Source organism: Stenella coeruleoalba (genome assembly GCF_951394435.1).
Source record: "Stenella coeruleoalba genome assembly, chromosome: 1".
Taxonomy (NCBI): domain Eukaryota; kingdom Metazoa; phylum Chordata; class Mammalia; order Artiodactyla; family Delphinidae; genus Stenella; species Stenella coeruleoalba.
Window position 1 is genome coordinate 43,081,602 of NC_137169.1, and position 27,908 is coordinate 43,109,509.

The 27,908-nt window shown below is 38.6% G+C and overlaps 1 protein-coding gene across 1 annotated transcript; it reads left to right on the top strand.

Moving 5' to 3' along the window:
* The first annotated feature begins 144 nt into the window (after nt 1–144).
* On the top strand, nt 145–27,868 carry BTF3L4 (basic transcription factor 3 like 4). Its single transcript, XM_079943678.1, has 6 exons — nt 145–275; nt 3,512–3,578; nt 7,345–7,458; nt 25,731–25,932; nt 26,796–26,855; nt 27,407–27,868. The coding sequence occupies exons 2-6, from the start codon at nt 3,525–3,527 to the stop codon at nt 27,451–27,453; spliced, it is 477 nt and encodes a 158-aa protein (XP_079799804.1). The 5' UTR covers nt 145–275; nt 3,512–3,524; the 3' UTR covers nt 27,454–27,868.
* Nucleotides 27,869–27,908: the final 40 nt, after the last annotated feature.

The following is a 27,908-nucleotide window of genomic DNA, read 5'->3' on the forward strand; positions in this document are numbered from 1 at the left end:
ACACAATGGAACACCAGGGAGACTGCAAGCTCCGGGATGCAGCGCGGCCACCTGCACCTGCCGCTTTTCTATTGGGACGCGCAGAGCAGCCTGGGCTTTGTAGTTCGTATATGGGCTCCCGGGATAGGTTGCTCTGGTGAGAGAGAGGCGGGGACGGATGTGTCACGTGGGACCGACTCCCGCCGCCGCGGCCGCCTTCGTCTTTCTCTGTCTCGACTGAGGTAGCCATCTTGCTCTTGCCGCGTGCTGGTGGTGGAGGACCCTCCTTGCTTCAGGTGAGACCCCCGGCGGTCCCGCCACTCCACGGCCTTAGGCCGCTGCGCACGATCTCCCCCCGCCCTTTTCTGCCGACACCCGCCAACTGCTGGGGCTGCCACTTCCGCTGTGGCGCGCCGAGTGGGGGCGGAGGCGGCTGGCTTGGCCTCTCGGTTACCGGCGGCGCAGCTGGGGGTCGGCACCTGAGGGAAGGTCCCCAGCACCACCGCTTTCTGTGGGCGAGCGGGCCTGCGCTGTTGCCGCCCAGATCCAGTCCCAGGAGGCAGGTGGTCCCCCGCCTCTGTCCTGTTATTCTTCATTATTCACAACAATAATGCTGTGAGCTTTATACAGCCTATCTGCTGTCATCTCGTTTGATCCTCCCACTAGACAGATAGAGAAACTGAGGCTAGCAGCCCCCGCCCCCGAGCCCTGGAGACCGAATTCCGTTGCAGCGCTCTTCACCTCGTAATGGCAGTGTTTGTTTAAAGTCTGCCACCCTCTCTGAGACATTGCTTTGCCCATTTTTATAGCCCTATCACACTGCCTGGTGCATAGTAGGCTGTCAGGAAGTTGATGATTGACCGACGGGCAGTGTTACACAGCTCGTGAATGGAGGTTTCAACTTCCGTTCCCACGTTCTTTCACTCTACCAGATCTGTCCCTTAGGGAATGGTAACAATAGTTACCAGTTTCTGAGTATCTGCTGTGAGCCATACCCTGTGCTTGATACCTTAATCTTTAACTCTTAAAACAACTCTGTGAAGTATGTGGTGTTACACTGTTTCTAATACGGAAGGGATAGAAGTTCAGAGAAGTAAAATACCGTTCTGAAGCCCTAAGTGGTGGAAACTTGATCTTTCTGATTCCAAAGCCTGTGCCTCTCTTATTAGATAGAGTAACCCACAAAATAAAAAGTCAGGATTAAAGATTGAAATTATTTTATCTCTTTGTGAACATGGTGTATGTGAAAGTGCCCACCATAATGCTTGGACCTTAGGCACTCAATAAATGTTGATTATAACCTCATTATTTGCATCTTTTCGTGATTCCTTGAGGAAAGGGCTAAAAGATCCTAGGATCCCCAAGGAAGAACTCACTAATCATATGGCCTTAGGAAGTTACTTCTTCCTTTTGGGCCTAGGAAGTGACTTCTCCCTTCTGGGCCCTCATTTCCAAATCTATTAAATTGGGAGGGAGGTGAACTTTTATTTATTTATAATTTATACCCTGCTGCTGCTTGCAAGTATTTGAGATGGCCACATGTACAAGACAGAAATAATGCGTACAATAAAATGAAGGTTGATTGAGGAATAGGGAGTTAAAGCAGGTGATCTTTGAGGTCCGTTCCAAATTCTGAGCTTGAAATCTCTTCTCTCATAGACTGAGTCCAATCTAATTTCCTACTTGAATTCCATGCACCCCAACCTGCTAGTAGACAAAGGACCACTCTTCTTCCTCCCCTACCAACCTTGAGCTTCCAACCTCCCTAAAATGCTTTTTCTCTGAGGTACTCCTTGGGAACAAGTTTTCTGTTATACTGATTATCTGGAATGGACTCTGTTCTTTCTTGTCTACACATTGATATAAAGAGTTAATTTTGTCCTTGCTTTGTTTCAAACAAGTCAGGACTCTATGTTGGCTTCCACCTCTTCTCTTGGGGATTGTTACTTCAAAATGCCGAAGAGTCCCAAAAGGTTTACCCTGTGTCTGGTTCTAATATTTTCACTTATCCCCTTTTTTTTGTAAAAAATTCCTTAGGCTCTTTGTTAGTTCACTACACCTTCGTGGCCACATTCCTTTGAGAGTAGTGAATATTGGTCCTTTTCTGTAGATATTGAATGTAGAGATTGGGATTTACATCAGCAGATTTAAGTCTGTGGCAGAGTTGAGATTGCCACACACCTAAGTCTCCTGATTTTGTACTCTAATCACACTCGCTCCTATGAAAGAGTGTTTTAGCTGCTTGAGCATTGTGATACAGTACTGAGTAAAGACTGAGAAATCATAAATTCTAAATATTATTTAGGAACTGGACTTTGGCCTTAAAGCAGAGAGATATACAGGTTAGTGCCTAAGTACAGTGTCAGAGTACAGAACGATTAGTACTTATATAATCTTTGATTCTCTTTCATCTCTGAAATGAAGAAAACAGTAGCTTTTTCATCTGAATGATGATTATAAAGAGTTCAGAGAATCAGCCAAAAAGTTTTGACAACACCCTTATCCTTTATAACCTCTCTCATATCTCAGTAATGATCTGTTGATCCAAGAACAAGTAAAACAAGACTTTTAACATTGGCTTTTATTTGTTTACATAGTGTGGAATGTTATGGCCCATTATAAACTGGAGAACTTTTTTCCTTAGTAGGAAAGGACTGACCAGAGTAGGATTCATGACTTTATAATGCTCTTAGAGTTTTCAAAATCAAGATTAGCCTTTAAAAGTTTATTTTTAAGAGTTTCCTCTTCCCCTCCTTCCCACAAAATTTAGCATCAATGTAGCAGAGATAGGTTTTTGTCAAATTGTGCAAGGAGGCATTTTACCTTATATGCAAGAATATCTTGACAAGTATGACATATTATATTAGTGCAAGGTATTGAATGAACTCCGTGGAAAGTGCTGCAGAAGCATTGAATGTCTGAAAATCTGCTTCTCTTTTCCTATTATTAACATACCACCTGACCTTGAATAGAGGACGTGACTACCTCATATCTTGACAGCTACACAGCCTATTGTTGTATTTTTTTCTTTGTCCAGATTTCTTTGCTTTTCTCTTTTTTCTTTCTTTTTTTTTTTTTGTCTTCTATTTATGGTTTAAAGAAATACAAAATGTGATTTGAGAGAAAAATGTTTACTTAAAGGTTGTGCTAATTCGGTAACAGCTCTCTGCTATGAAAATCTTTGGGGGAAAAACTGACTTGCAGAGATTTCATAATTGGTTAGGTTTTATTGAATGCCAAAGTACTGAATCATGCTTTTAAGGAGGGATCTTCGAATAGGTAACTTTGAATCCCATTCTATTTTCTGTTTGTAAATTCAGCTCCCTCTTGGTATTATTTAATTTTGGATTTTTTACTGTCTGGCTTATGAAGCTAGGACAAGTTATTAATATTTTTAAGAATATAGACAATATGATTGTGGTGGTGATGCATATTACAGGTTCAGTGAACCAGAAGGTACTGTTGTATAAACAGTTATTTTGTTTTGGTAAATAAAACAGTGACTTTAACAAATTTATTTTTCCCCCCCTAGATTTACCAACAGCATGAATCAAGAAAAGTTAGCCAAACTTCAGGCTCAGGTCCGGATAGGGGGCAAGGTGAGTGTGGCATAAGAAAAACTGATAGGAGAATGTATTATTACCAGATAGTGTCATTATTTTGGATTTGTGGTCATTGAAAATCTAAAATCTTTTAAACAATCAAGATTAAACCACATTCCAATTTGAAAATAATTTGTCTAGATCTAAAATAGGTAATTAGAAGATCTCTTTCTCTGATGGTGCAATTGATATAGCCACCTTTGAGTCTTCTTAACATCTGGTGGTTATATGAGATGAACAAGTTAACCAACCTTATTAAGCTTCCATTTTTGCATCTGCAAAACAAAAGTAATCCTATATAAGATGCTTCTAAAGGTAGAGTAATATTTCTAAAACACCTAAAACGGTGTCTGGCACAGACTAAACACTTAATAAATGACAGCTATTATGTTAGACTCACCCTCAGGGCATCCCAGATATTAAGGTTATCTTGACTGGATGCCCCTACTGCTTCAGTTAGGTGTACAATGGGGCATGCTTAAGTTGATGGTACATTGTTCATTGCTAGGTTTTCCTCCCAAATTCCTACCTATTTGTCTATGTTGGTGAATATGAACATAAGCATTCTTTTCCCATGTACTTTGAAGCCTAAGGATGATCTAGTTCTGAACACTGAAAATCTTTGATTCCCTTCCGCTCCAGCCTCAGGCTCAAGGAGAATATTCTACCTTTATCTCTGCCCAATACAGTCTTTGTAAAAGGAAAAGCATGAATAGTATTTACCTCAGACCTAGGGAGGGGGTAGGTAGGACACTATGTAGCAGCCCCACTGTGTCATTTACTTTGATGATAACCACAGTTTCTGGGGATGGGGACAGGAGAGGGGGAAGGGGAGAAGCAACTAGTACTTTCTCCTTCTTTCATAGTGATACAGTTATATGACTCTGGAGTCATATTAACACATTCCTATAACCAAAGTACTAGTCACATTGTAGCAGCAAGTGTAATGTAATGTACCAATGCAAAAACTAGGAATATTCAAGAACCATAGAATATACCTGTAAGAACTTGATGCAGCACATCATTATTATATATTTTAAACCAGATAGTTGGCACATTCATTCAGCTGGTTTATTGAGAATGTACTGTGGGCCAAGCACACAGTACATAAATAAGTCAAGGTTTCCTGCTCTTGACACAGTTCAGCTTGGAAGAGAGACATACAATTCCACTACAGAATAGTAAATGTTAAAATGAAGTACAAGGTGCTCCTGCCTAGGAGAGATAAGGACATCATCACTGAGCTGAGATTTGAAGAATAAACAAGAACAGGTGCAAGGATAAGTGGGTAGGGTGAAGGGGGGGATTGTCGTTCTCACACATGCAAAGGCCCATAGGATGCTGAGATAGCATGGTGCTTAATGGAACAGCTTGCTTTAGTTTGTTATAGCTAGAGTTTAGAGTAAATAATGGATAAAGTATGGTAGCAAATGAAACAACCAGGTAATTTAGGGTTAGATCATAGTTTTGTATGCCATACTAGGGAGATTCAGATTTTATCCTATAGGCAAGAACAACAGTAAACTACTGTAGAATTTTAAGAAGGAAATAACAGTCATTTTAAAAGGTAGCTGCCAGCATTGTGGAAAATGAAATAAAACAAGTTTGGCATAGAGGAGAACAATCGAGAAGCTACTGCTGTAGTATGTGGGACACAAATTCAGGGACTGGATATGACACAATTTAATGACCAATAGAATATGGGGGATGAACGGGTGAGAGGATTCTGGGATGACGTCCAAATTTCTGGTTTTAGAGCTACAAAACTTAGGAAATATAAGAAGAGTAGTTTGGTGGACTGATAAGCTTTTAGGCATGTTGACTTTGAGGTGCGTGAGGATCATTTGAGTTGTATCCAGCAAGCAATTGAGCTATCCCTGAGTCAGGAACACATCATAAATAAATGGCCATCTATGTAAAGAGTCACTCTTAGTTCATCCTTTAACTGGATTTCATTACAACCTCTGCTGCTACCCACAGGACTCTCTTCTACTCCCACCAGAGTTGCTGAGACTGAGGCTCCTGCCTACTCTCTATAAGCCTGATTGCCTGAGTAATACTGCAGGAGCTACCCAGAGATTGAAACCTCCTTTCCTTTTTCTTTACTCCTGCCAGGTCTCAGAAAGATTTAGGCCTCAAGATATAGACTGCTCTTGGCAGTGTTTCAGCCCTGCTTTAGGTTACATTTTTTTAAATTGGCTCAGGAATTTAATTCATTGTTTTAAATAGTTTTTCAATGGAAAAAATGTATTTAGAGTTTCAAAGTATCCATTTAGAAATGAACTTTTCCTATCTCAGTAAATAGTATAATTTTCAACCTATTTGCTCAGGTCAAAATTCTAAACATCATTCTAGATTCCTTTTTTCCCTCATACCCCGTATCCAGTCCATCAGCAAGTCCTGTTGGTTCTTCTGACAGTCTGAGCTCTCACCACCTCCACTACCACAACCCTCATTTCTCATCAGGACTGCTACAGTAGCTTCCTGATTGATTTCATTATAGTTCATTTTCCACAGCAACCTCAGTCATCTTTTAAAATTATAAATCAGATCCAGTCATTTTCATGCTTAAAACCTTCCAATGGCTTCCTATTGCAATTGGAATAAAGTCCAACTCCTGCCCATGGGATTCTAGGCCACATGATCTGGCCCTTACCGATCTTTCTGATTTCATTTTCCTCCTCCTTTCCCATTGTTTACTCTGCTTTAGCCATACTGGCCTACTTTCTCTAGAAATAAAAGGTTCACTCTTGTTTCATTCTGCTTGGATCACTCTTCCCCTAGGTCTTCCCATGGATCTCAGCGCATACGTCACCTCTTCAGAGGGGCCTTCCCTGAACATTGTAATAAAGTAGTGCTTTACCCCCATCTGATATTCTTGTCACTATGTTATTTTTTTTCTTAATACCCTTGTCCTGTTTGAAATGATGTAATTTGTTTATATGTTTATTGACTTTTCCTTCACACTGTAATGTGTGCTCCTTGAAGTAAGAACTTGATCTTTTTCATTCCTGGGTTCTAGGACTCTAGAACACTCACATAATAGGCATTTGACTCTTTTTTTTTTTTTTTTTTTTTGCGGTACGCGGGCCTCTCACTGTTGTGGCCTCTCCCGTTGCGGAGCACAGGCTCCAGACACGCAGGCTCAGCGGCCATGGCTCACGGGCCTAGCTGCTCTGCGGCATGTGGGATCTTCCCGGACCGGGGCACGAACCCGTGTCCCCTGCATCGGCAGGCGGACTCTCAACCACTGTGCCACCAGGGAAGCCCTTTGACTCTTAATTATGTCATAATCTCCAAAGTTTCGAAATATCTTTAGACTTTATTGTCAGGGGGTGGTAGGCACTGTTAAAGAAAGCATTCCTTATAATGTTTGAAAGTTGATATAAAGCACACTAAATTATCTTGAAATTATAAATTATTTTTTATTAGAAACAATTTTTTTATTAGAAACATATTTTCTTGAAACAGTGTTAAAATGATAAAGGCTGGATATTGGAAAGAGTAAGAACAATTGGCTAGAAACTGACCTTCAAAAATCTGGGTTAGGCTGACAGTCTTATTAATCATCTAATCATTCATTAGACTTCATTATGTCATTACTGTGTGTGGCACCACCTCACTATTGAGTCGAAGTTGGCAGTTTCTTGAGTGAATATTATGAATGTTATGTTAGAATATTAGAATATTATGTAAAGGAAGACAAGTGATTGCAGTTGTCAAATGCATGGCACCCTAACACTTCTGTTTGGTTATCTTTCAGGGTACAGCGCGCAGAAAGAAGAAGGTGGTACATAGAACAGCTACAGCTGATGACAAAAAACTTCAGAGTTCTCTAAAAAAACTGGCTGTGAATAATATAGCTGGTATTGAAGAGGTATGGTCACTTAGTAAATTGTTATGTGGACAAGTAGCACATTCACAGATAATTAACCACACTTTCAAATGTAAAATATCAGCTTAGATGAATCCGGTATTGTCTTTCTGAAGGACTATAGCTATTGAATTTGCTTATTGTATAAATTGGATGATTGTCAAAAAAAAATGATTTTAGTAGACAGTTAAGGGATTCATTATACTTTTCAGACTCAAAGTATTTGCATATATGTCAAAATTATGGAACCGCTCTTGAATTTTAATGTAGAATAAGATTTTTTTCTAATGATACAGAAATAAAGAAACGCAAAGATTTTTTCCAGTAGGATGAACTTTTTTCCCATACACAGTCTCTCAAAGCGTTACCTCAGCCAAGCTCTAGCAATAGCTTTACATGAATTGGATTTCTTATTAGACCTCTTTCAAAAATTATTCATTAAATTTTTAAATTATTTTATTATATTTTGATACTACTACTTTTCTCAAATCTGAAACCAAAGATTGATGTTATTTCAAAAGGTACTTAAGAAAAATTATAATAACATCAACTGTTTGTGATTTGTTGCCATCTAGACCTACTTCTACCTAATGATTCCATTTCTGATAGTAACCAATGTTAAAATTTTCACTGCCATCAGTTAGATTTCATTATGTCATTACTTCGTGTGGCACCACCTCACAATTTTTAGTAGATTATTAATGGACATGTGCTGTGAAACATAGATCAGAAACAATGTGGTGATGGGGATTACTATTAAAGAAATACCATAGTACCAAAAAAAAGGCAGTGAAATGGCAAAGTGCTACATATTCCTTCAGCCATGCATATGTGAATGAATGAACACATCGTTTAAATCTGCTTTGTACTTTCAAAGTCAATATACTGATAAAACAGTAGGAAATGTGAGCCACATGTATCTTTTTTCCATTCAGCTTGATGTGGCTGTGCATTCTTACTCTGATAAATATTAGAACTTCATTTGCAAGTCTTGAAATTAAGCATTTAAAATGCTTTTTTTTTTCTGAGCTATTGAAAGCTTTTATATATTTTCATTGACCTAAAATAATTTTCAGAGAGATCATTCTCTATCTGGGGTATATTTGAGAAAAAGCAAATTTAAGCCTCTCTTTAAAAATCACAGCTTGACAGCTGCATAGCCCAGGGAGATCAGCTGGGTGCTTTGTGACCACCTAGAGAGGTGGGATAGGGAGGGTGGGAGGGAGGGAGACTCAAGAGGGAGGGGATATGGGGATATATGTATAGTATAGCTGATTTGCTTTGTTATACAGCAGAAACTAACACAACATTGTAAAGCAATTATACTCCAATAAAGATGTTTAAAAAAAATCACAGCTTGATTAAAAAAAAGAGTAAGTTGTAATAATGGACATGAACTCTGATAATGTTAAGCCTAACCTACTTATAAGTGTTCAGGCAATCTTATATCTTTGCCTACCTTTCTACTCTCTGACTCCATGCCCACCCCTCCCCACCTCAACACTGTTGACATTTTGAACCAGATAATTCTTTACTGTGGGAACTGTCCTGTACATTGTAGGATGTTTGGCAGCATGCCTGGACTCTACCCACTAGATCCCCAGTTACAACAACCAAAAATGTCTCCAGACGTTATTGCATGTTCTCTGGGGGGCAAATCACCCTTGGTTGAAAACACTTCTTTAGAGAGAGGAAAAGATTGTATTTACACCTCCTTGAAGTATAGATTTTAACTGCATAATATTTCCAGGGGCATGCTTGTCTAAATGTTTGGTTTGTTCAAATTTGGAAGACTTTATGGTTCTTATAATTAATAAAACTTTTAGTGTTTTATAGTGAAATAAAAAGCCAGTCAGTTATCAGTCTTTGATCTCTTCAGAATATAATCGAACTAGTTATAATGGTGTGCTGAGGTCATGGTTTATTTGTCGTCGAAATTATAATAAATTTTTAATGGTAGTGAACATCTGCTGTATGCCAAGCATTTTGCTAGGCAGTGATTCATATTATTCATAGTCTCTGTCGTTTAGAGCTTAAAATCTAGTGTGGAAACTAATTAGACAGCTGTACAGATAAACAAATATATATTATCCATTTCAGCTTCACAGTGTCTCATGGTTGGTTGTTACTGGTTACAGATAAGAAAGCTGAGACTTAGAGAGTCAGGTATCTGCCCAAGATCACATAGCTAGTAAGTGCTGAATTCCAGATTTGAACTAAGTATGTCAAAACCAGAGCTCATTTTATTCATTGATTTATCCTGCTTTGGTCTTTTTAGTTATACTTTCTTATACTCACTATTGGCCTTTTCCTCTCCTCCTGCCCCTCCTTCCTCTCTGTTCTTCCAAACTCCCCCCAAAGAAAGGGACAGTACCTGCCTTATATCCTGTATTATCGAGCACCTGTCATGTTCAGTTCATTACTTAACATTATAGATAAAAGAAATCCCCATCAGTATTTCCAAGGACATTGCTTTTTCTACTTTTTCAGGTATTAATGTAGGTGTTATTTCCTCCCAGAAGCCTTCCTGGTAGCACACATACACATTTATGCAAAGAAGGGTTAGACGCCTTTCCTGTGTGCCTCCATAATGCCCTGTATTTAATTTTATTATAGCATGTATTAAACTATATTATTAATTCTTTTTTGTTGGTAGTGCCAGTGCAGTTTTGTTTGGAGACACATATCTCCAAAACGTCACACAGAAAATTAATGGTACATAATAGGCATGTACATGCTCTTGTTGCACTCCCACCCCCGTGTGTGTGTGTGTGTGTGTGTGTGTGTGTGATGTCTTCCAACCCTCACAGACTAGTTGTACAGAGAAAATATGCATAAAGAAAATTAACACTGTAAGATAACAGCTGTAACATTCTGAATGTTTGAAACTAAAATGGGAAGGTTTGCTTTCTTCCTTTCCCTCTTTCTAAAATTGATTTTTTGAGAACCAAGATATTTGGTACTTTATATAACACTTTGCAGATCTAAAATAATTTTGTTTAGGCATATCTAGTGTACTGTATAATCTGGCTTGCCTCAAACATTATGTTTTGTGTTACTATAATTAAAGCAGAATTTTTTTCATTTTTTTTTTAAGAAAATTATGACACACGCTTGGTTTAAAACAGCTTCTAGGAGGAAAAAAGAAACTACTACATTAAATGTATACATGAAAACGTGTGCAGTTTTCCGAAACATTAAGATATGAAAAAATATATACATCTTAGAATAGAAGAAACGATTATTTTACAATTTCGTTATTTTTAACTTGGGATGTTTTCAGCTTTTTTCAAAGTGCTGGACTCTGGAAGATACTATCTTTTTGGGTTTTGGCAGTTTAAGGAAAGCAGATAAAAACATTTGAAAAGAGAAGATACCATTACCATTGTTGTAAAGCAAAAATAATATTACTATGTTTTCTGTACTTTGACCTTCAAAACATCAAACCAATAGAAAGTACTTGGTTTGGTGGGTTGGAACAGAGAGATCAGAGTTGGGTTTCAAAAACTTATTGAATGCACTTTTGCTAAGTAAAATTTTATTTTATTTTATTTCATTTCATTTTTTTGCGGTACGCAGGCTTCTCACTGTTGTGGCCTCTCCCATTGCGGAGCACAGGCTCCGGACGCGCAGGCTTAGCGGCCATGGCTCACGGGCCCAACCGCTCCGCGGAATGTGGGATCTTCCCGGACCGGGGCACGAACCCGCGTCCCCCGCATCAGCAGGCAGACTCTCAACCACTGCGCCACCAGGGAAGCCCTGCCAAGTAAAATTTTAATCTTAGTTTCTAGGCTGTCAGTATCAGTAATTTTTTTCCCCTTCTAAAGCTTAATTTATGTCCTCTTCAAATACTTAAAAACTAAAGGACTGTTTGAATTAAGAGAGGCTTCTCTGGACTTTTATATGTTCCCTAGTTTGTTAATTTGGGGTAATAAATTCAATCATATGTAGATTTCTTTTACCTGTTACCAAAGACAGAAATCCAAAGCTGTCAAAAAGGGGCAGGGGAGGGCTTCCCTGGTGGCGCAGTGGTTGGGGGTCCGCCTGCCGATGCAGGGGACGCGGGTTCGTGCCCTGGGTCCGGGAGGATTCCACATGACGCGGAGCGGCTGGGCCCGTGAGCCGTGGCCGCTGAGCCTGTGCTCCGCAGCGGGAGAGGCCACAGCAGTGAGAGGCCCTGCGCGGGGGGCAGGGGAGTGTCAGAGACTGTTTCATACAAAAAAGCCAAGTAAATACCGGGTTTTAGGAAGAAATTCCTATGTGAACTCTGAGAGTATAATCCAGAACTAAATTTCTGAAAATGTTTTATGTTCTCTGACATTTGAAGATATTTGGATGTGCTTCTTACTTGGTAATCTAGTTGACTGTAGTGACCGTGTTGTCACCTTTCTTCTCCTGATGATAACATGCATCTATCAAAAGTAGGATCTGGGGCTTCCCTGGTGGCGCAGTGGTTGAGAGTCCGCCTGCCGATGCAGGGAACACGGGTTCGTGCCCCGGTCCGGGAAGATCCCACATGCCGCGGAGCGGCTGGGCCCGTGAGCCATGGCCGCTGAGCCTGTGCGTCCGGAGCCTGTGCTCCGCAATGGGAGAGGCCACAACAGTGAGAGGCCTGAGTACCGCAAAAAAAAAAAAAAAAAAAAGGTAGAATCTGTTTCATTTCCCAGAGATAATTGATTTCATCAGATGTATTTAATAAGAAATGTCACCAAAAATCTGCTTCTCTGGTTCAGATGGTCTAGTTTCACAGAGTTTTACTATTATATTCAGAGGACAGCTTCTATCTTAACTAAGGTATGATTCTGTCTCCATGAAACCTTCCCTATCTTTCCAGGCATAATTCATCAACACTTTATCTGTACTTCCACTGCCCTTAGCTTAAATTGCTCTGCTATAATGTGTTTATTATTACAACCTCATATTGTAGGGTATGATTACTTATTAACCAAGTAGTCTGTTTGCAGTAGATTGTAAGAATCTTGACAGTAGGAACTGTGTTTATTCATCATTTATAATCTATAGCATGCTGACTCCCATGATGAGTTTGTTTGGGGCCTGTTAAGTTTAAGCAATACTGATTATTCTAGGTGGAATTGTTTTGCAAGAAGTTAGCCATAGAGAGCTGGCGCTCAGGAAAAAGCTTAGGGCTGGGAATTTAAATTTTGTAATTGTACACGTAAGTTTTGCTGTTTATATTTTCCTCTTCTTGGCTCTTATTTTTCTTGAACCAGTTATACAGAAGGAGAACCTAAAGTTATTTGTTGACCCTTACTGCGGTTCCTTCTTCCTCCAGCTAGAGCCTCAGGTGTCAATGGGTGTACAGCTCTTAGTACAGGAGAGTAAAAGAGAAACACTGTGTACCATTCAACTTATTATCACACAGCAGTCTTACATTCTTTAAATATCCTGCTTTTTTTGTTTTTTGTTTTTTTTCCCTGTTTTTGTGTGTGTGGTAAAATAAACATAACATAAAATTTGCCTTTTTTTTTCCCTATATGCAGAGCTTTTTTTTTTTTTTTTTTTTGGCTTTGTTGGTTCTTCGTTGCTGCACGTGGGCTTTCTCTAGTTGCAGCGAGCAGGGTCTCTTCATTGCGGTGCGCGGGCTTCTCACTACAGTGGCTTCTCTTGTTGCACAGCGCGGGCTCCAGGTGCATGGGCTTCGGTAGTTATGGCTCGCAGGATCTAGAGCACAGTCTTAGTAGTTGTGGCACACAGGCTTAGTTGCTCTGCAGCTTGTGGGATCTTCCCAGACCAGGAATCGGACCCATGTCCCCTGCATTGGCGGGCGGATTCTTAAACACTGCACCACCAGGGAAGTCCCAGATCTTTTTTTTTTTTAACGATTTTTTAAAATTGAAGTATATATGGGACTTCCCTGGCGGTCCAGTGGTTAGGACTCTGTGCTTCCACTGGTCGGGGAACTAAGATCCCGCAAGCCGCGTGGCATGGCCAAAAAAAAAAAAAATACAAGAAGTGTTCTGCCTACGTTTTCCTCTAAGAGTTTTATAGTATTTGGTCTTATGTTTAGGTCTTTAATCCATTTTGAGTTTATTTTTATATATGCTGTTAGAGAATGTTTTTATTTCATTCTTTTACATGTAACTGTCCAGTTTTCCGTGCTCAAGTTATTGAAGAGACTGTCTTTTCTCCGTTGTATCTTGTCTCCTTTGTCATAGATTAATTGACCATAAATGCGTATCTTTATTTCTGGGCTTTCTGTTCTGTTCTATTGATCTATGTGTCTGTTTCCATGCCAGTCTCATACTGTTTTATTGCTCTAGCTTTGTAATATAGTCTGAAATCAAGGAGCATGATTCCTCCAGCTCCATTCTTCTTTTTCAAGATCGTTTTGGCTTTTCAGGATCTTTTGTGTTTCCATACAAATTTTAAAATTTTTTGTTCCAATTCCATGAAAACTGCTATTGGTAATGTGATAGAGATTGCATTGAATCTGTAGATTGCCTTGGGTGGTATGGTCATTTTAACAATTATGATTCTTCCAATCCAAGAACATGGTATGTCTTTCTATCTGTTTTTTGTCATCTTCAGTTTCTTTCATCAGCGTCTTAATAATTTTCGGAGTACAGGTCTTTTGCCTCCCTAGGGAGGTCTCTATTCCTAGGTATTTTATTCTTTTTGATACAAAAGTAAGTGGGATTGTTTCCTTAATTTCTCTTTCTGCTATTTTGATGTTAGTGTATAGAAATGCAGCAGATTTCTGTGCATTAATTTTGTATTCTGCAACTTTACCAAATTCATTGATGAGCTCTAGTAATTTTTTGGTGGCATGTTTAGGATTTTCTATGTATAGTATCATGTAATCTGAAAACAGTGACAGTTTTATTACTTCTTTTCCAATTTGGATTCTTTTTATTTCTTTTTCTTCTCTGATTGCTGTGGCTAGGACTTCCAAAACTATGCTGAATAAAAATGGTGATAGTGGGCATCCCTGTCTTGTTCCTGATCTTAGAGGAAATGATTTCAGCTTTTCTCCATTGAGTATGATGTTAGCTGTGGGTTTGTCATACGTGGCCTTTATTATGTTGTGGTAAGTCCCCTCTATGCCCACATTCTGGAGAGTTTTCATCATAAATGGATGTTGAATTTTATCAGAAGCTTTTTTGGCATCTGTTGAGATGATCATATGCTTTTTTACTCTTCAGTTTGTTAATGTGGTGTATCACACTGATTGATTTGTGGATTCTGAAAAATCCTTTCATCCCTGGGATAAATCCTACTTGATCATGGTGTATGATCCTTTTAATGTATTGTTGGATTCAGGTGCTAGTATTTTGTTGACGATTTTGGCATCTAGGTTCATCATAGCGATATTGGCCTGTAATTTCCTTTTTTTGTGGTGTCTTTGTCTGGTTTTGGTATCAGGGTGATGGTGGCCTCATAGAATGAGTTCAGAAGTTTTCCTTCCTATGCAGTTTTTTTTTTTTTTTCCTATGCAGTTTTTTGGAATAGTTTCAGAAGGGTATGTTTTAACTCTTCTCTAAATGTTTGATAGAATTCACCTGTGAAGCCATCTGGTCCTGGACTTCAGTTTACTGGGAGTTTTTAAATTACTGATTCAATTTCAGTACTGGTAATTGGACTCTTCACATTGTCTATTTTTTCCTGGTTCAGTCTTGGGAGATTGTACCTTTCTAAGAATTTGTCCATTTCTTCTAGGTTGTCCATTTTATTGGCATATTAGTTGCTTGTTGCCTCTTATGGCCCTTTGTGTTTCTGTGGTATTGGTTGTAACTTCTCCTTTTTCATTTCTGATTTTATTTATGTGAGCCGTCTTCCTTTTTTTCTTGCTGAGTCTGGCTAAAGGTTTATCAATTTTGTTTACCTTTTCAAAGAACCAGCTTTTAGTTTTATTGATCTTTTTTATTGTTTTCTTAGTCGCTATTTCATTTATTTCTGCTTAGATCTTGATGATTTCTTTCGTTCTGCTGCCTTTGGGTTTTGTTTGTTCTTCTTTCTCTAGTTGCTTTAGGTGTAACGTTAGGTCATTTATTTGAGATTTTTCTTGTTTCCGGAGGTAAGCTTGTATCTCTATGAACTTCCCTCTTAGAACTGCTTTTGCTGCATCCCATAGGTTTTGGATTGTCATGTTTTCGTTTTCACATGTATCAAGGTATTTTTTGATTTCCTCTTTGCTTTCTTCAGGGATCCATTGATTGTTCAGTAGCATATTGTTTAGCTGCCATGTGTTTGTGTTTTTTGCAGTTTTTTTCCTTGTAGTTGATTTCTAACCTCATACTGTTGTGTTTGGGAAAGATGCTTGATATGATTTCAGTTTTCTTAAATTTACCGAGGCTTCCTTTGTAGCCCAGCATGTGATCTGTCCTGGAGAATGTTCCATGTACACTTGAAAAGAATATGTATTCTGCTGCTTTCAGATGGAATGCTCTATGCATATTAAGTCCATCTGGTCTAATGTGTCACTTAAGGCCTGTGTTTCCTTATTGACTTTCTGTCTGGATGGTCTGTCCATTGATGTAAGTGGGGCGTTAAAATCCCCTACTATTATTGTGTTACTGTTGGTTTCTCTTTTATGTCTGTTAACGTTTGCCTTGTGTATTGAGGTGCTCTTATGTTGGGTACATATATATTTACAATTGTTATATCTTCTTGGATTGATCCTTTGATTGTTATGTAGTGTCCTTCTTGTCTCTTGTAACAGTCTTTATTTTAGAGTCTATTTTGTCTGACATAAGTATTGCTACTTCATCTTTCTTTTGATTTTCATTGGTGTGGAGTACCTCACTTTCAGTCTGCATGGGTCTCTTGATCTGAAGGGAGTCTCTTGTAGGCAGCATATATATGGGTCCTGTTTTTGTATTCATTCAGCCAGTCTGTGTCTTTTGGTTGGAGCATTCAGTCCGTTTACATTTAAGGTAATTATCAATATGTATGTTCCTGTTGCCATTTTGTTAATTGTTTTGGATTTGTTTTTGCAGGTATTTTCTTCCCCTTCTTTTGTTCTCTTCTCTTGTGATTTGATGGCTATCTTTAGTGTTATGTTTGGATTCCTTTTTCTTTTTTGTGTGTATATCTTTTATAGATTTTTGTTTTATGGTTACCATGAGCTTTTTGTATAACAGTCTGTATATTCATGCTTGTTTTAAGTTGCTCATCTCTTAATTTCAAATGCATTTTAGATGCCCTGCATTTGTATTCTCCTACCCTCATGATTGTTGTTTTTGGTATTATATTTTATATCTAATTTTTTGTGTATCCCTTGACTGCTTATTGTATATACAGGTAATTTTACTACTTTTGTTTTTTAAACTCCCTACTAGCTTTGTGTGTGGATGATGTCGTGCTTTACTGTATGTTTGCCTTTACCAGCAAGCTTTTCCATTTTGTAATTCTCTTGTTTCTAGTTGTGACCTTTTCTTCTCTGCCTAGAGAAGTTCCTTCAACATTTGTTTTAAATCTGGTTTTGTGGTGCTGAATTCTTTTAGCTTTTGCTTGTCTGTAAAGCTTTTGATTTCTCCATCACATCTGAACCTCGAGAGCCTTGCTGAGTAGAGTATTCTTGGTTGTAGGTTTTTCTCTTTCATTGTTTTGAGTATATCATCTCTCCCTTCTGGCATGCAGTTTCTCCTGAAAATTCAGCTGATAGCCTTATGGGAGTTCCCTCGTATGTTATTTGATGCTATTCTCTTGTTGCTTTATATATATATATATATTTATTTATTTATTTATTTATTTATTTATTTTTGGCTGTGTTGGGTCTTTGTTGCTGCCCGCGGGCTTTCTCTAGTCACAGTGAGCGGGGGCTACTCTTCGTTGTGGTGCGGGCTTCTCAGTGTGGTGGTTTCTCTTGTGGAACACAGGCTCTAAGCGCGCAGGCTTCAGTAGTTGTGGCTCATGGGCTCTAGAGTGCAGCCTCAGTAGTTGTGGCACACGGGCTTAGTTGCTCTGTGGCATGTAGGATCTTCCCAGAACAGGACTCGAACTCTGTGGCATGTAGGATCTTCATGCTCTGTGGCATGTAGGATCTTCCCAGAACAGGACTCGAACCCGTGTCCCCTGCATTGGCGGGTGGATTCTTAACCACTGCGCCACCAGGGAAGCTCCCTCTTGTTGCTTTTAATACTCTCTCTTCATCTTTAATTTTTGTCTTTTTTTTTTTTTTTTTTTTGTGGTACGCGGGCCTCCTGTTGCGGAGCACAGGCTCTGGACGCGCAGGCTCAGCGGCCATGGCTCATGGGCCTAGCCACTCCGCGGCATGTGGGCTCTTCCCAGACCAGGGCACGAACCCGTGTCCCCTGCATCGGCAGGCGGACTCTCAACCACTGCGCCACCAGGGAAGCCCTAATTTTTGTCATTTTGATTACAGTATGTCTTAGTCTGTTCCTCTCTGGTTAATCCTGTATGGGACTGTCTGCTTCCTGGACTCGGGTGACTTTCCTTTCCCAGGTTAGGGAAGTTTTCAGCTATTATCTCTTCAAATATTTTGTCAGGACCTTTCTTTCTCTCTTCTCCTTCTGGGACCCCTATAATCTTACTATTAGTGTACTTGATGTTGTCCCAGAGATCTCTTAAACTGTCTTCATTTCTTCTCATTCTTTTTTCTGTTCAACGGCAGTTATTTCCACTAGTCTGTCTTGCAACTCACTGATCCATTCTTCTGCCTCATTTAGTCTGCTATTGATTTCTTCTAGCGTATTTTTCATTTCAGTTATTGTCTTCTTCGATTCTGTTTGGTGGTTCTTTATATTTTCTAATTCTAAACTTCTCATTTCTTGCTCTGTGCATCCCTTCTCTCCTGAGTTCTTTGATCATTTTTACAACCATTACCCTGAACTCTTTTTTTGGGTAGACTGCTTATCTTCACGTCACTTAGTTCTTCTGGGATTTTACGTTGTTTAGTTCTTCTGGAATTTTACATCAGTTCTTCATTGTCTGAAACATATTCCTCTGATGTCTCATTTTATCTAAATTGCTATTTGTGTTTTTATGTGTGTAGTAGGTTAATTATGTTTCTCGACCTTGGAGAAGTGGCCCTCTGTAGGAGACGTCATGTGCGTCCCAGCAGTGCACTCTCCTCTCATCACCCAAGGGCCAGAGGCCAGCTGGTCCCAGGGTAGTATCTGGCCTGTGTTTGCAGACTTGGTCTGCAGGCTGCAGAATTGTAGTGTTCTTGCTCCTGGTGTCTGCCCCCAGGTGGGCGAGGCTGGTCTAGAGACTTATGCAGGCTTCCGGGCGGGAGGGGCCAGTGCCTGCCCACTTGTGCGTGGAGTGGGGTCTTGGCCCTCTGGTGGGCAGGGACATGTCTAGAGGTGGCGTTGGGCTTAGGAAGTCTTTAGGCAGGCAGCATGTCTGCTGGTGGATGGGGCTGTGTTCATGCCTAGTTAGTTGTTTGGCCTGAGGCCTCCCGGTCCTGGAACCTACAGGCTGTTGGGTGGGGCCAGGTCTTGGTGCCAAGATGTCAGCCTCCAGGAGAGCTCATGCAGATGAATGCTCCCTGATATGCCCACTGCTAGTGTCTGTGTCCCCAGGGTGAGGCATAGCTACTCCCCAACCCCTACCCCGCCTACCCAGGAGACTATCTCAGACCAGCAGGTTGGTCTGACCCAGGCACCTATCAGATTACTGCTTTTGCCCTTAGTCATGATGCACATGAGATTTTGTGTGCACCTTTTAAGACTGAAGTCTCTGTTCCCCCCAATCCTGTGGAGCTCCTGCAATAAAGTCCCGCTGGCCTTCAAAGCCAAATGGTCTAGGGGCTCTTCAGGGGGCCCAGTGTGGGGCTCAGAACCCTCACTTCTGTAGGAGAACCTCTATAATATAATTACTCTCCAGTCGCCCACCCAGTGGGTATGGGATTTGATTATATCTCAAGTGTGCCCCTCCTACATGTCTCGTTGTGGTTCCTTTTTTATGTCTTTAGTTACAGAAGATCTTTTCTGGTGGGTTCCAGTCTTTTTTATCAATGGTTGTTCTGTAGTTAGTTATGATGTTGCTTGTGAGAGGAAATGAGCTTAGGGGTCTTTCTACTCTGCCGTCTTGGCCTCTCTCAGTTCCCAATTTCCCCTTCTTTCTTTTTTTTTCCCTAGAGAATTCTCTTTTTTTTAATATTTATTTATTTGTCTTTTATTTTTGGCTGCATCGGATCTTTGTTGCAGCATGTGGGATCTTCATTGTGGCACGCAGGATCTTTTGTTGTGATACATGGGCTCTTCATTGCGGCTCACTGGCTTCTATCTAGTTGTAGTGTGTGGGTTTTCTCTCTCTAGTTGTGGTGTGTGGACTCTATAGTTGTGGCGCATGGGCTCCAGAGCATGTGGGCTCTGTAGTTTGTGGCACACATGCTCTGTAGCTGTGGCATGCGGGCTTAGTTGCCCGCGGCATGTGGAATCTTAGTTCCCCAACCAGGGATCGAACCCATGTCCCCTGTGTTGGAAGGCAGATTCTTTACCACTGGACCACCAGGGAAGTCCCTCCCCTTCTTTCTTCTAGAGATGATTTCACCTGTTATTTTGCTTCCTCTCCATCATCATTTCACTGATACTCTGCAGCATTTGCCAAGACTTTCCTTAAAATTCTATGCTTTGCTTCTTGTCCTTTCTCCTACTTCATTGTGTCCTTATTTCCTTTGCTGTCTCCTTTGTTTTCCATCCCACTAAAACTATTATTTCCTCAAAATGTTGTCACTAGCATTCTTTATTTGCTCCATTAATAGTTCTCAAAATTGGTCTTGGGACCACTTTTTTCAGAACCATATAGGTTGCTTTTAAAAGTTCAGACTCATTGATCCACCAGAGAACTCCAGAATTAGATTCCCATTTTAACCAATTTTAAGTGTGCAATTCAGTGGCATTAATTACACTCACAATGTTATGCAACCACCACCATCATCTATTTCCAAATTTTTCATCATCCCAAATAGAAACTCTGTACCCATTAAGCAATAACTCCCCATTCCCCTTTCCCCCAGCTTCTGATAATCTCTCTTACTTTCTGTCTCTGGATTTGCCTGTTGTAGATATTTCATGTAAGTCGAATCATGTAATAGTTGTCCTTTCATGTCTGGCTTACTTCACTTAGCATATTTTCAAGGTTCATCCATGTTTAGCATGTACCAGAACTTCACTCCTTTTATAGCTGACTAATATTCCATTCTATGGGTAATACCACATTTTATCCATTTGTTTATTGATGAACATCTTTTGTTTTTAAAATAGCTTCCACCCCTCCCCCATAAAAATACATTGTCATCATAGAAAGTTAAGGGTATGCAGAAAATATGAAAAAGATATTAGCATTCAGTCATAACTCCACTACAAAGAAATAACTACTATTAGTCTTATATTTCTTTCCTATCTTTATATGCATATATATTTAGTATATCTGAGACTACAGTTAGATGTACAATTTGGAATCCTTCCTTTTCCAAATAGTATTATATTATAAAAATTGTTTCATGTCATTAAAAAATTCTTCTTAATTGTCAGTCTAAATGTCTACATGTATTCCAATATATGACCATACCATAATTTAACATTCTTTATTTATTATGCATTATAATGCTTTGATAGTAAAGACTCACATGTTGGACTTTTATATACATAAATATTTATCTTCATCTCCAAGTTCCTTAAGACAGATTCTTGGAAATACAGTTGCTGACTGAAAGATCATGAACATTTTTAGAACTCTTCATCCATATTGCCAAATTGATTTTCAGAAAGGACATGCCGTTTTATGCTATCTACAGCATAGCTACAGAGAATCCATCTCATCAGACTCCTGCCACCAGAGCATAAGAGAAAATGATCCCGGCATATCATATAGTCTAATAATGTCTGTTAGCTTTCACTTATATTAGTAATAATGGGTTATGCTTCATACTAGCCTTTAGATATAAGCAGGTGCTGAGCTTAAAAGGATTGAATGTGAAAGATACTGACTTATGGGAGTGTGTGCAAAGGCCATAATCCTCAAAATCTGACATCCCTTAGCCTTACACAATCCAGACACTTACGTGTCTTATTCTTAAAATGTCTGTTATTTCACCCCATTAAAATATAGCAGGAAGGCAATAAAAGATTAATTTCCTAATAAACATTTAAGTGCCACTACATACAGGAAGGAGTAGCAATAAAACTTGATTTTAAGACAGTTATGAACTGCAGCTAACTGGCCTAGTGGGGACTTTGAAACAAACAAACAAAAATTACATAGCATAAGAATTTAAACCCCCTCTCTGAACTGAGAGGGCAGTTAGTTGCCGGCAAGAGCTGTGGAGTCAATCATAGCTTTGTAAGCCTCCTTATAGCCATGAAAACTTATTGCTGTGTAGGAATAAAGTGAGCATCAGCTTTACCAGCTAGAAGGCTGCTATAGTTAATATATGTGCCCTACTCAAAGGCCAGCAAGGGCAGGGGTTGTTAAGGTTTTGATAAGTAGCGTAATTGGGGCACCCAGCAGTTGCCCGGAATGACCTAAAATAGCCCTCAATTCTATAGAACAGTTGGGCTGATTCCGAAAGGGCAGAACAACAGGAAAAGTCAGGCCAAAAATACAGCCCAGGAGGTTCTGGGTGTCTTCATTGGGGGCACTACTGGTGCTATTTCTAAACCTTAATATGACCCTTCATCTAGCATTTGGGGAAGTGAGATCTGACAGCATCCATGATTTTAGAATAAGTTTTATAGGAGGTGTCCATTCAGCAAATTTGAGTGACTATTAGGTGCTGACAATTGGGGGGATACTGTATCTCGTAAGGCAATGAATGGCCTCTGATCTCAAGGAGTTCACCTTCTAGTAAGGTCAAAGATTACAAACACAATTATACTACAAGATAATTCTATATAATATCAGTTTCCATGAAGTGCAGAAGGTGAATAAACCACCTTAAGTTTTCACAGAAAAAGAAGCATTTGACCCAAGTCTTGGATAAATGGGAACTTACAATGTGGAGAAGCAGAACACTTCTAAACAGTGAAAACAGCATATGTAAGTGCACTATGCATGAGAGGACAAAGTATTTTCTGGTAACTACAAGACATGTCAGTATTAATTAGAGCAAAAAATAAGAACAAGGGCATCTGGAGTTTTGGACTGGGGTCAAAAAAATGCCTCTTCGGGACTTCCCTGGTGGCACAGTGGTTAAGAATCTGGCTGCCAATGCAGGGGATACGGGTTCGAGCCCTGGGCCAGGATGACCCCACATGCCGCGGAGCAGCTAAGCCCGTGTGCCACAACTACTGAGCCTGAGTCTAGAGCCCTTGAGCCACAACTACTGAAACCCATGTGCCTAGAGCCCGTGCTCTGCAACGAAGGGTAGCCCCCGCTCGCCGCAACTAGAGAAAGCTCACGTGGCAATGAAGACCCAACGCAGCCAAAAATAAAAAATTTAAAAAAATTTTTAAATGCCTCTTCCTCCATAACTCAAGTAGCATTCTTTACCTGAGCTACCTGTTAAGTGGAAAAAACACTGACATAAATGGGATGCTTGATCGATTGAAAGAGGTACCTGAGTGCTGTTGTAGTAGCTAGTTTAATAGTCTTTGTTTATTTCTCTGCTCCTTGTTATTATACTGTATATAGATTGTATGATTTACGTAGACCAAACAGCAGTAAAATCACTGGGGGGAAGTGAAGTCTTCATATGAAATGCATACAATTTGCTTTGTGAATTTAACAAATTCCTTATCCCTCTTTTTGCCTCTAAGAGAGTTGGGAAGTGTCTAACTGATCTTGCTCAGCCCAACAATTAATCCTTTGATAGTTCTAATAGCCTGTATCTAGGAGCCTTATATAACCATGTCATTTGCTCAGTAGAGGGGAAGGAATGTTAGATAGAAATAAAATATTCTGGCCTTTTTAACTTCTAGTATTTCATTCTCTCTATTCTAAAACTAAACTCTCCACTCGATTCTGGACCTTTCTGTTCATGAAGCTACATCTTTTATACAACCCCATTTAAAACAACGATTAATAAATTTATTTGTATTTCACAGTCTGGGATGACGTTCATATTGCTTTTCACACCAAACTCAAACAACATATTTTAAACTACAAAGACCTACATCAGGCTGTAAAATATGACTTAACATTTAGCCTTTGGAAAAGAAGGTTGAACAGAAGGAAAATTCATGAATTTATTTATTGTTTTTTGCCCCATGTTAGCCTCTTATTTTGCTGCCGGTAAGGTATATATTATCCATATATCAGCTGTTATTTAGCTTGCATTCTGAGATAAATATTTCTCTGACAAGCTTTTATGGTGCCACAGAATTGAATTTTTATAGACAAATAAGTGTTTTAAGAATGAGAATGACATCATAGGAAGGAAACTAAACAAAGTTGGGAAATCCAGGTTCAAGTTCTGGGTTTGCACATAACCAGCTATTTGTCCTTGGGTATGTTGCTTAACCAAGAGCTCTTGTCTTTAGTATTTATTTCTTTAACAAGAGATTTGAACTAGAAGACCTCTCAATTCACCAAATATATGGCCTGACTTTTTTGGAACAATATTGATTTCAAATCTCTTGTGACTTCAATGTTTGTAAGTAAAAAATATCTCATATTACAATGTTTGAGGCTCTTTTCACACCTGGAAGTATTATAGAAATCCTTTATTAAATAAAGTGATTTGGTCTTGGTTTGGAAAATATAGTCCTACCATATCTTTATTCTTTTCCCATATTAAAATTATGTGATTCTAGGATAGATCCAGAGCAGCATCCCATTTCATATCTACTATGCCACTGCCTTCTCAAGCCATTCCTCTCCTATATTTTCAGCCATTTTTCCATTTAACTTTTCTACTTAAACAGTAATTATCTTCAGAAGTACATAGTTTATCTTTTTCTAAAGTTAATGTAAATTATTTTTAACTTGTGATGATTTTTGTTCAGGACAGCTAGATTGAATGCTTACTCTGTGTAATATTTGTGGGGTTTAGTTACAATTTTCTAGGGGATTTGCCTTTATTTTCTCTGTGTTCCAGGTCTTGCCTGAAATTTAGAAGCCCCTTTCTTCCCCTTCCTTTCTGGTGCTGTCTATCAGTGGTGGTGATCACCTCTGAGGAAGAAAAGCCCACTTGCACTGACCATGGAGAACACTCAGCATCTCTGCTTGATTGTGACAAGGGCAGTTTTTGGATGGATCATGAAATGCTTCTAAAGTAGCCAAGAGTTAACTTTCGTAACCTTTTTATATAATAAGCATGTTACCACCAAGGTAACTTACCCAGTGAAATCAACTACATAGTGGAATCACATTATTTACACATTTAACTTATATGCAAATACAACTCTACTAAAACACAGAGTGAGAGAGAAAAATAACATTTTACACAGTGCATGCACATTCAGCCTTCCTTTTCAGCGAGTCCTAGGCAATGAATGAAATTAAATCTGAAACAGTCAGTTCATATTGGTGAAAGCTATAGAGAGAATGTGAGGATGGTTTTAAAGGTCTCCTAGTAATTGATAAATGTTCAGATGGCCAGGCGACTGGGTGGGAGAACTTCCTTGTCATTTACAAGGGTTTTTGAAGGTTGTTGAGAAGCTACACTTAAAAATCAGAGAAACTGACAAAATCCTCTACAAAGAAAGACATGAAGAGAACAAGTTGAAACTTTTGTAAATTTACTAAGTATTCAAAGGAGTGAAACACCTGATTGATTAAATTTCTGAGTGTTCTTTATGGGTTTTCAGTGGTTATTTTTACCATACACTATTACCCCCTTACAACCTGTCCCATAAGTAAGTTGCTGACTATTGTACAGATACAATAGTATCTATTGATTTAGTTTGCTAGTATAAATTAAGATAATGGGTAATTTCATTATGAAGCCAATTCGTGGCTGATAACTCCATTTTTTAAAAATGTGGGCATGAACTTCTTCCTCGCAGTAGAAATCTTTGAATTTAAAATCTAGATTCTAGGAATTCCCTGGTCCAGTGGTTAGGACTTAGTGCTTTCACTGCCATGTGCCTAGGTTTGATCCCTGGTCGGGGACCTAAGATCCCACAAGCCGTGTGGCGTGGCCAGTAATAATAATAATAATAATAATTTTAGATTCTATAATAAAATGACTATTTCTTGACCATCCTAGTAATTTATGCCATGTACATTATTTTACTTTGTCACTAGGGTTTTTTTCCACCAAAATCCACGGCTTACATAATTACTACATTGGGATTGCATAACTAACTACCAAGTAAAAATCAGTAATTGGATAAAATGTTCTTTAAAACATTTTTAAAGTTGTACCAAATATGTGAAATACATTTTTTTCTGTGATCACACAGGTGAACATGATTAAAGATGATGGGACAGTTATTCATTTCAACAATCCCAAAGTCCAAGCTTCCCTTTCTGCTAACACCTTTGCGATTACTGGCCATGCTGAAGCCAAACCAATCACAGAAATGCTTCCTGGAATATTAAGTCAGCTTGGTGCTGACAGCTTAACAAGTCTTAGGAAGTTAGCTGAACAGTTCCCTCGGCAAGGTAGGTATTTCAATTTAGTACCTCTTTCCCTCCTCACCTTACTTAAAGAACCTAATGATTTAAAAGGTGTGTCCATTTTATGCTAGAAGGATTTGCCTGTACATAAATTTTACTTTTTGTAATATTGTATGCTTCACAAATTTTTGAGTTTGTTCCTTTAATAATTATGCAGTGTAGCATGTAGAATATTCGGATACATTTTGGTAGTAATATAGAGTGTTGGGAGGTAATTACCTAAAAGGAAAGTGCCAGGATCTGCAGGCCACATTTTATAAACAGTTGATTTGGTATTCACTTCTGACTAATGACAACAAGACGATAATGTTATCACAGAACTATATTTTCATTGAATATTGTTGATTGTGCTATAGATGCAGCAACCATAAGTTCTGAGTGTCCAAGATAGTTCTGATTTCAAATGTGTCTTGTCATCCCTAAAACATCAGAGCCTATTAGTTCAGTGCTAATACTACAAAACTAGATAGTTTTACACCAAAAGAGATGGAAAAAATCTTGAATGTTGATTTTTTATTTGGAGAATATGGAATTTGGAGAATTAATTAACTATAATGTCTTTATTTAAACTCACCTAAATTATTCCACTTTGCATGTAAGTTTTACCTTCACTACCCATTGAAATTGCCAACCATATTTAGTGTATATCTAATGAAGTTAAACTTTTATTAATTTTAGTATCAAGTAAAAAAATATGGCATTTAGATTAGGCAATATTTAGCTTTTTCTGAACAACTATGTAAGATTTGTTTCCAGAACTATGTAGACAGGAAAAAAGGATAAACATTACAAGTGTTTGGTAAGGGTCTTTGTTCTCAATGGCTAATTTTAAAATAAACTTTTTGTAGTGTTGGATAGCAAAACACCAAAACCAGAAGACATTGATGAGGAGGATGATGATGTTCCAGGTAGGTGACATTTCTTCAGTTTTAAGATTTTTAGCATCCTGTTTATCTCATTTAATTCATTGCATGATCATTTTTCAGTTTTTTGTTAATGGTGAGCTTGTGAATTTAAATGGATTCACAACGATGTGCATACGATCTAATGAAACAGGATAAAAGCCCTCCCGTTCAGAACTTAGAAATTGTCGCACAAAGCTCTGCTGCATTTATTAAATTGGAATCTGCCTTTATTAAATTGGAATCATTGTGATTATAAATTTGCATAGTTATTGTTACAACATTTCTGTAGGAATTATGATTGACATATGAAATGAGATGCTAGTCACCTTAGTTTGCATAGGCAAAAGAAGACTAACATTTCCTTAGGGTTTTTGTTTTAAGCAAATAAATGAAGCATTATTAGTGAAATGCCACCAATTCATTTCTTACTCTTATATGTTTTCAGGCTAATTCTAGTAGCAACAATTTTGTTTTTGTTAGGCTAGAAGTTAGTAATTGCATTTTTACCTCTTTGTCTTTTTGTGTATCTTTAACTTATTTACTTTTTTTTTCAGATCTCGTAGAAAATTTTGATGAGGCATCAAAGAATGAAGCTAACTAAAATTTTTTCTGGTTTTTGGAAGCTGGCATGGACTAGATTTAACAAATCAGCTATGTGGTTCCAAAGTTTTACAGACACGGAGAACATCAGCTGTTACTAGTTCAGTAATATAAATATTTTGTATATTAATAATGCTGTTTGTTCAGCATTTTTCGATCATTTGATTTTGCATTTTGCACTTCCTCCCAGGATCTATTCTTTTGGTCAAAATACGAAGTGTTGGTGCAGTTTGAGGGTGTTTTGGGTTTTGATTCTTGGTTTTTTTGTTTTGTTTTTTGTTGGGGTATTTTTAGTGTGTGTATGTGTATGTATGTGTGTGGGTATGTGTGTATACAGTGGAGAGCAAATTGGAAAACAGTTTTATTTATCCTCCTCCTTACCCCAGTAGAAATAAAACAAATCTTTACATTTGTTACTTTTTATTTTTTCTAATGATGCACAGAATTAATGAAAAG

Bases quoted from the DNA above. Each gene is read 5' to 3' on its own strand.
- BTF3L4 (XM_079943678.1), top strand. From the start codon at position 3,525: ATGAATCAAGAAAAGTTAGCCAAACTTCAGGCTCAGGTCCGGATAGGG. The intron at 3,579-7,344 runs GTGAGTGTGGCA...GTTATCTTTCAG, and splicing joins AGGTCCGGATAGGGGGCAAG to GGTACAGCGCGCAGAAAGAA. The intron at 26,856-27,406 runs GTAGGTGACATT...TTTTTTTTTCAG, and splicing joins GGAGGATGATGATGTTCCAG to ATCTCGTAGAAAATTTTGAT.